The sequence below is a fragment of the Alligator sinensis genome, unplaced genomic scaffold, assembly GCF_000455745.1.
Source record: "Alligator sinensis unplaced genomic scaffold, ASM45574v1 scaffold367_1, whole genome shotgun sequence".
Classification (NCBI taxonomy): domain Eukaryota; kingdom Metazoa; phylum Chordata; order Crocodylia; family Alligatoridae; genus Alligator; species Alligator sinensis.
This window is the reverse complement of record NW_005843051.1, coordinates 314,170-323,278: the sequence shown is the minus strand read 5'-3', so window position 1 is coordinate 323,278 and position 9,109 is coordinate 314,170. Positions and strand designations below refer to the sequence as shown.

Genomic DNA, 9,109 nt, shown 5'->3' with positions numbered 1-9,109 from the left:
GGCAGCGCCGCAGTCCAGGGCGGGGGTGGCGGCTGCTGCGTGCCACCCTGTCCCCACCACACTGCTGCTTCCACCCAGCGGCCAGCTGCACAGCTGTAGGCATGGCTCCCTGGTGTCGGCCACGGAGCTGTTCTCCAGCCACATGCCAGCCTCCCTCCCTGCCCTGGGCAGCCAGCCAGGCAGCATGCTTGTGGCCTGCACATGGAGGCACCACCACACTGCGCCTCACATCGCTTTTCCACAGAGCCCCTTGCAGAGGGGCACCCCTGCCCTCACCCCCCGGCCCTGCTCCCAGCTGCAGTGTGCTGCCTGGGGCTGGCAGCACCCCCCAACCATCTTTCCCAACCCTGCCCCACAGCCCCACTTGCCTCCATGCTCCAGGGGCGAAGGGCGAGCCTGAGCCCAGCCTTGGCTGCCTCAGAGGCTCAGGCTCTGCCCTCCCCTGCTCCGGCCAGGGCTCGGGGTTTCCCACCCTTTTTGCAAGTGGCTCTTGCAGGCTGGTGTTGTGCCAGGCTGCAAGAGCTCTTTGCAAAAGCAGAGAGCCCACAGATTTCTCCGCTAAAGAGAAATCTGCATTTTCCCTGATAAAAAAACGGAATCCATGGTTTTCTCTAGTTTTCCATGGGAAATAAAAAACCCAGATCCCTACCAACGAGGCCTCCACCTCGCTTTACAGCAGGGGTGGGCAGTTATTTCGGGCAGAGGGCTGCTTACTGGAGTTTTGGTAAGCCATCAAGGGCCGCATGACAGGCAGCCCAGGGCAGATAAATATTAGTTTTCTAAATTTTTTAGGGGCCCCGCGGGCCAGATAGAATGGCCTGGCAGGCCACATCCGGCTCCCCGGCCACATTTTGCCCACCCCTGCCTTATAGCCTCATCCCTCACTGGTGCAAATGACAACATAAACATAAGCCCCTGGGCTATAACATAACAATAATGATGGAGAGCACACTATCCCTTTTAGGAAGTCAACTTCTCCCCTACTATTGTGTACCTGCTAGCCCTGGGTACCTTATTTGCTCCTGGAGCCCTATTAGTCTTGCAGGCAGCAGATCAAGCAACCAAACATCACTGGGTAGCTCTTTCACACAGGCACACCTTCCCCTAGCCACTGCCAGAGAACTAACTCCTACCAGCCCAGCCCTGGGGTTTATATGTGCCTAGGGCCCTGCCTCCTTCTGGTCAGCTGACCGTGTGCAGGTGTCAGCTAATTCCCTCATCAGCCTGCTGCCCAGGCAACCTGCAGCTGTGCAGCTCTGCCTAGCTCCCAGGGCTCTCTGGGTAGGCTGCTTCTGCCCTCAAAGGAGCAGACATGCCTTAGTGCCCTGCGACACACTTGCAACTCCATCACCTGCTTACAGTGCTCCTTTGCTGTCTACATTGGACAGACCAAATGATCCCTACTTTACAGAATGAATGAACATCGCTCTGATATTAGCTGCACGTCCTTTTGCAGCATGTGATGAAGTGAGCTTCGACTCATGGAAGTTTGTGCTATGTATCTGTATCTACTCTGGTTAGTTTATAAAGTGCAAACCTACCTTGCCTTCTACTTGACTTTAGATTAGCACAGCTAACTACCTCTCTCTGTTCATAGATAAAGGGAATGCAGCAGATCTAATCTATATAGAGTTAAACGATGCATTTGATGCTGTCCCCCATAGAAAATTATTAGCTAAACTAAAGAAGATGGGGATTGATACTATAATCAGAAAGGGGGTGATGGGTTTGCAAAAAGGGAAACCCTTTTAGTAATTTATCATAGTGGTGCCAAACCTTTTTGCCCAGTGGGCTGGATGGACGATGTTCAGGCTCTCTGTGGGCTGGATACAGCTGATGGTCCCAATCCAGCACAGGGTGGTCATGGCAGGGCTCCATCTAGTGGCATGGAGGTGGACAGGGGGCGTCCCATCTCCAACCTGGCCTTGTAGGGAGAGGGGTGGGAAGAGGGAGGGGGCATGGCCCAGCCCAAACAGGCCCCATGTGGGGAGGGGGCATGGCCAAGTCCAATTGAGTGGGGGTGGAGCATGACCTGGTCCCAGCATGCTGCACAGGGCTTGGGAATTGAAATAGCTTTGACTTTGATACTAGGTTAAAAGCTATACGTGCGTGCAAGAAGCAGTTTATAGTGTACATGTGTTTTTGTCCCACAAAACCCAGGAAGAGTGACATGTATTCTAGTGTGCCATCTACTGGCACCTTTTGAGTTAACTATTTCCCTGTACACACAGAGCATTCCTATAACACTGCTTAAACTAAACTTCCCAAATGTCTTAGCTGCTTTTCCTTAATTAGATCTTATTTGGTTACTTTCTGCCCATATATCTAATTTGACTGGGTTCTGTTGTTAAGCATAAGTGCATTATTTGTAACTAGGGTAGATTTGCTGTGACCAGCTTACAAGTTTCTTTATTCATTCTCCACAAAGAATCAGACAGAGAGCTGTTTTCTTCTGATCTCAAGGACCTGGAGAGAAAAGCAAGTGTCATGGGCACTTGGGCATTTGCTTGTGGTGGGCTCATGTGGCCAGTGTATGAGCACCTGGTGGGGTTGAGAGTCTCCAGCAACACAGGAGAACCGTGCACATCTGACTGAGGTGCCAGACACCACAAAGGACTAGTGAATGTCTGAAGCAGTAGCCACAGGGTGTGTCTACACAACATGCTAACTTCACAGTAGCCTAATAACACCGTGCAGTAGTGTGCTGCGCAAAAACCGTGCTAGGCTACTGCGCAGGTTAACGTCAGAAAAAACCTGTGTTGGCGCTACTGTGCATTGATCTAATACTTGGTTATCCAAGTATTAAACTTAATGCACAGTAACTACAGCACATTAATGAACATGTAGACACCCACACCCACACTGAATAGTCTCTATGGAGCCCATAGGCTGGAATGTGCCCGTGTAAATCCCTTAGTGCCTGTGGATAATTCACTGAAGAATGGGATCTTGTCAATGGGTTGGGTTTTTTGCCTTGTTTTTGAGGAACACAGAGCTGCAGTTACTCCCAAACTCTACTTCTGAATGTGATTTGCCACCTCGGGGAACAACCTCCCATTTAGGTTGTCCCCAATAAGTTCTTCACATGCGCACACACACCCATAACACACCCACACACACAAACCTTGTGGACTCTTGATTTACAATGGAGCCGATTCTGCTGTTTAGCCCAGCACATGGAAGGTGTTGCCAGAAGCATTATGTGACTACAAATTATTGTTATTTTCAATCACTAGTAATTAAAAAGGGCTGTACCTATTTTTCTTTCAAGTTAGAAAAAAGGCCTGCAGCCCATTGGTATTGCTGTGAAGCCAGGAAGGCGTCACACCCACAGTCCATGATTTTAGAAAGGTCTGAGTGAAAACAGGTGCTTAGAACAGCAGTTTGGTTTCTACCTTAACTCTAGCTTTGACTATTCATTAACTCAGAAGGTTAAACAGACTGTGAATATGGGGTCAGGAAGGGTTCCCTTAGGATATGTTGGCAGAACCTTGTGACTTTCACTGTATTATTTGCTGTTCCCTGTTTTGTGGCAGAATCAAGGACCCAGGGGAATCAGGACCCTAGTGGGCTAGGATTATTACCACTTACACTTTATTTTTTGACTGCAGGATCTGAAGAGGGGATCCAAGACATGTATGAACATTCAGTTTAATAACAGATGAACTCACTTGCCTACTACAGAGAGCTAGAGAAGACAAAGATGCAGAACAGCAACAAGAAGTGGAATCCTTCAAGCTCAGTGGCACACTGTCTGTTTCTCTAAGCAGGGAGCATCATTACCAGTCCCACCCTGCATGCCCCACGTTGATCAGAAAATTATGCTTATAACTTACACAGTACCTGGTTTTGGCCTCTGCCCTACACATTGCCAAATTTTTGTGGTCACATAAAAACACCAGTCAATATTTCCATATCCCCTTCTTCTTCCAAGGCCTAGATAACACACACTCATTCAAAAGCATGCTCTGTGCATGGACTTAGATGCTTAGAGCCGTATGTTCGGTGTGCATGAGCTGGAAAGCATTCTGGGTGGTATAAGCAGGAAGTGTTGCATGGCTACACCTCTGGATGGCTTAGAAGTTTGGCTAAATGTTTGGAAAATAGACAAACATGCAAGACCAAAGGCTGCAGAAATATGTAGCCAGGTAGCTCCTGTCTTCTGCATTTCCTCATTTAGGTCAAAGCCATACCAGCTTATTTCATTTAACTCCTTACACTCTTATTTCCCAAACATAAGCACAAACATAATTCTGTTCCATTTCTACACTATGGGAGCTCTCTGAGGTCCTTACCCTGCTTCGAGTCCAGTAGAAATTAAGGATCCTTTCCACTAAGCAACTCACTGCCCTTTAGCTAGAGTCATCAGGTGACCTCCTATGCTTTGCCTGCACTAGAATCCTATTGAAGAAAGAGCAAGAAGGATCTGGAGGATGTGGGCAGCATTTTCACAAGTTGGAGGGCTAATCCTTTCACTGCTTCTCAGAATCTATCCTCTCACCTGGGAATATGAAAACAAATTTCTCATCCCTCCCACCTATTGCAAGAGTAAATGTTAAAAGTTAGCACTGTGACCACACCTGCCTAAATCAGGCATAATGCAGGTGTCAAAGCTAAGAAGCACCTGCCTTGAGAGTCACAGGAAAACCCATGAGGTGGCATGGCTCCTTCTCCCATTCTTCAGTATGGTAACCATCATCACCAAATGCCACAGTAAGAAGTACTTGGAAATTTCCTGTGAAGCCTCTGCAGCAGTAAATGCCGGGCAGAGCCCCACTTGCTAATACTGTTGTAGTTTTGTAGGTTTTGAAAAGCAGCCAGCTCAAGCCCTTTTCCAGCCTATTTATAATGAAGACAGGAGGTCTGAGTTTTGTTTTGTTTTGTTTAATTCCTGTTTGTATTTTATTTTGGAGACAGCAGGAGTTTTTATTCCCCCAGTTTCATAATACAAGAACATTCCATGAACTATAAAGGTGAGAAATTTAAAACTGATCAAACAAAATACTTTTTCATAAAACATGGGATTAGCAGAACCCCTTGCCACAGAGTCATTCAGGCCAAGAGATTAGCCAGATTCAAAGAGGGGTTGGACAGGTATGTGGCAAACAGGAATATCCAGAGTTTACAGAGTTAATGCTCATGAGCTTTAGGAAAAGATGGTATATCTGTTGCCGTGGGGCTAAAGCCAATTTCCACCTATTAAAAATCAGGATGGGAGTCAGTGGGCACAGGGAGCATGGGGAGGCATTACCCCATCTACTACTATAGGGTTTTTAGTACCCTGCTGTGAAGTATCTGGTGTTGGTCACTGTCCAACACAGGACATTGGACTGTATGAGCTTTGGATCTAATCCAGTCCTCCCTGAGCTCATTCCTGGTTTTGATATAACATTTTTGCAGGGAAGGATGGGCATTCTCTGGGCAATTTACTGTGAACTCTTAACACTTTAGTCTTTAAGAAAGGCTTTTTCTCCCCCAGGTGTAAATTATTGAAATCAAGCAGCTGGTGCTAAAACAAACAAAAAATATTGGTTAAAGCAAAACAAAGAAAGCAAAACAATTGTTTTTATTCTCTTGGCTTGTGTGAGGTTGTCACTCGCTCATTGTGCAGCTAGCCAGTCTTCCAGTCTGGAGAGGATCTGGATTTCTCAGGTCAAAGACAAGCAGGATTGCATTTTTTAGCCTCTCTCTCTTTTATGAATAACTAAGCAAGAGGAACAAGCTCATTTCCCCTTGTTTACAGGTCACTTTAAGTCTGAGGAGAAAGCAGGAGCCAGCCTAGATGCCCACAATTGTATTTCTACTGCATGTGAATTTTCTTTAAGGATCTTTAAATAACCCACCCATGAGCATCCCAGTCTCCTGAACTGACTTTGAAAAGCGGAAGGCCCTGAACACAAAGCTGCTCACAAATCCAGGGCATGATCCTGCAAAGTGCTGACTTCTAGATAAACACACTAAGCTCTCATGGATACCTCCAGGAGTCAGACTGCTTAAAGCTTCCCAGGCAGCACTTGAAAGAACAGGCCTCTAGTTTGCAGTTTTAAAGTATTTTTTTCCCAGTAACACTAAGAGGAGGAAGTTCCCTTGCTGCAAGCCCGAGCTCAACAGAACATGCCCTCAGTGGTTAAGGACCCCTTCTGCTCTTACTGCAGTATTATGTGGGCTGTGAGGGACAGCTCCCACTTCTTAAGTATTTTCATTTTCCGGTCTTACACTGCTGGTACTTTTCATTTACAGACCAAGACCCAAGGATCTCCCTGAGCACTGAGACACGATCCAGGGGTTGTTTAGCTAGATTAGGAGTGTCCAGATGGGTTCTTAGAGGGGAAGGAGCTCTTTCTTACTGGAAGAATTATTCTGAGATATTTTAAATGGTAAGAGAAGTAGAGTTTGGTCTTCTAGGAGGGAGACCCATAGCTGAAAAATGCTCCCCATCCTGAGATACATGCTAAGCACTTGTGGCTTCCTTACTTCGGTGGTACTCACAGGTGCTTAGCACCTCTCAGAACCAGACTTTGAGGCCATGTATAAATGTGTTCAGGGGGAAGCAGGAGGGTGCTTTAATTAGCCCAGTTCCAAGAGCCATGCTAATTAAAAGCACTAGGAGTGTCACATGTATCAGCATCCACGTGCTGAACATTGGTGGCAGGGTGCTTTGAACTAAAGCTCATCGAATGAGCTTTAATTTAAAGCACCCTGCTGCCATTTTTCAGCACAGGGATGCTGATACACATGATGCTGGAGTCTGCTGGAGCACGGAAATTACCACGTAGTCTGCTCCAGTGTGTTGTAATTACAGCATGTCAGAGTAGCCTCCCTGCATGTGTATAGATGCCCTGTCTCCTATATTCTTCCAAAGGAGGGTTTCAGCCACACACATGGGGTATAGGGGGGCACACGTCCACTGGCTGCCACTGACTTCAACACTGGCTTCTGCAGGCGGTCGCCACTTGCCATGCCGATGCTGCCGCTGGCTTCTGCAGGCAGTCGCCATCCTGGTGCCACCGCCGCCAGCTTCTGCAGGTGGCCGCAGCTCGCCACACCAACACTGGCTTCTGCAGGCAATCGTCACCCCACTGCCACCAGCTTCTGTGGGCAGTCACCACTTGCTGCCAATGCTGCCACCCACAAACTGTGCCCCGCCAGTCTCAGGAGGCACCAGTCACCCATGGTTTCAGCTTTCTTCCCCTGCACTACAACAGGGCTTCAGCTGGAAGTAGAAGTGAAAGCCAGAGCTTCCCAAAGGAGCATAATTCATTACCCAACCCTCAATGGCCCCCAGAGGTCAGAGAGAACAGAGCTTTAGCCTCTTCCCAGGACACCCAGCACCACTGGGAGGCAGCTAATGTGGGTGCAGGGCCCCAAACTGTGGAGTCCGTCAATCATGAACGCTGCTCTCTGCTCCCTCCTCTTGGAAAATTCAGATCCTTTTGAAATGTGAACATGGTTGCCATTTTTTTGCTGAGTCTGTTCTTTAGGCTCTTGGGGTTTGGAGGTAAATTACAAACCAAAAAAATAGGTTTTATATATATATGCAAAACTGTGTATTTATGTCTGAGTTAGAAACAAAAAATGTGAATATCATGATGTGCTCAGAAACATATTTATTTACTAATATATTTATCCATATACCTGGTCTGCTCTTTGTGTTTTTGTTCTGTGTAAAGTCATCAGAGGCTTGTTTTAAAAAGGTGCCTCCTTCCAGTTCCACAGAAATAAATTATTTCGAATGACTTGATGTTGGCCTCTGGTGCTCATGAGAAAAAAGAATAAGTTTATGATTGGAATAAGTCCTTGCATCTATCCTTGGGTCCTCTGTGGATGAAGGCAGGAGCTGCAATCAAGTAGACTGGTTAGGTGTCACCACTTACTGAGTGACTTCCTGGAGCAAGAAGTATATACTTGCCTACTTTGAGATTCAGATCTGGTTTAAATAACACTGTATTAATTAACTAAAGGGAAGCTTCTGTGCGTAGTCCATTGTAACAGAGGCAGTTTGCACAGAACTCTAGGAAAATCAGGAAAGTGACATCCTGACTTTTACTCCCCACTGCTGGTCAGCCTGTGTCGGCAACAATACGCTGTTCCACAGGGCAGTGCTAACTCACCCTGGCTCAAAGGGATGCTCCAACAAGCAGACCTACTCCCAGAAAAGATCTAGCAGAAGGGTCTCCCCAATGTCACCTGCCTCCTCCTCATTGCTCTGGTTCTTTAGTTGTGGCCTGGCTTTAGATATGCTTGCAACAGCCTGCTGCACTCCTCAACAACGTTTACTTTATGCTGCTTGACAGTGCTTTGAAACTAGCCACATCTTCATACCAGATGGTTGATGGGAGGAAACAAAAAGAATTATGGAAATTATACAGTTTGCTCCCAGCTCTTCCAGTAGGTGTCCTGAACTGCACCGAGCAAATAGTCCCAAAAGGCATGTTTGTGCAATAGTTCTTGTCAATCACTGGTGCGGATACACAAAAACCTATAAGTTTCAAGTGTAGACAAGCCTTGTGAAGCTATCATGCTATTTCCAGTTGCCTATAATTTTACCCGCTTTGAACTGCTCAGCCTGGATTTTTCTGCCTGGGTCTCTGCCTGCGGCTGAATGATTTTGGAAACTGTCGGGAAAAATTTTAAAAATGAGTTGTTGTGTTAAAACGTTGTGTAGCTCAGGCATTGCAGCATCCTTTGGCTGCCCGGCCGCCAGAAGAAACGAGCCACCCCCAACTACCTCCACACAGGGTCTTAAATGCCTATATTCTTCTTTTGGTGGCTGCATCTAACATGTTGGTGCCACTAAGCCCCCACGCCTCGGCTCCTCCTATAGCGCACAGGCAAAGCCACCTAGTTCCCTGAAAGATTTTCAAGCCAAGCAAAGCACAGCTCACTCAAGATCTGCATCGCCTCTTCCAGGACTAGCCCCAAGCAGGCCCAGCAGCTACCCTGGCAGCGCCCGCAGGAAGGGCCCGAGCCAGGCACGGGAAGATCAAAGCGGATCAAACCGCGCCGCTGAGTTGTGCGGCGCCGCACGGGGCCCCCGCAGCTAGAGGAGCTCTTTTTAAAACGTGCTCGTAAAAGCTGCGCGGACCTTCAGCGACAGAGACACGGGTCC

The 9,109-nt window shown here is 47.4% G+C and overlaps 1 protein-coding gene across 1 annotated transcript in view; it reads left to right on the top strand.

The window, feature by feature from the left end:
* Positions 1-6,651, top strand: part of RNF43 (ring finger protein 43) — an 81,606-nt gene extending 74,955 nt beyond the window's left edge. Inside the window, exon 9 of the mRNA XM_014526439.2 lies at positions 3,612-6,651. Coding sequence (XP_014381925.1) covers positions 3,612-3,655 — 44 coding nt within the window. The 3' untranslated portion in view covers positions 3,656-6,651. The remainder of the gene's footprint in view (positions 1-3,611) is intronic.
* Positions 6,652-9,109: the final 2,458 nt, after the last annotated feature.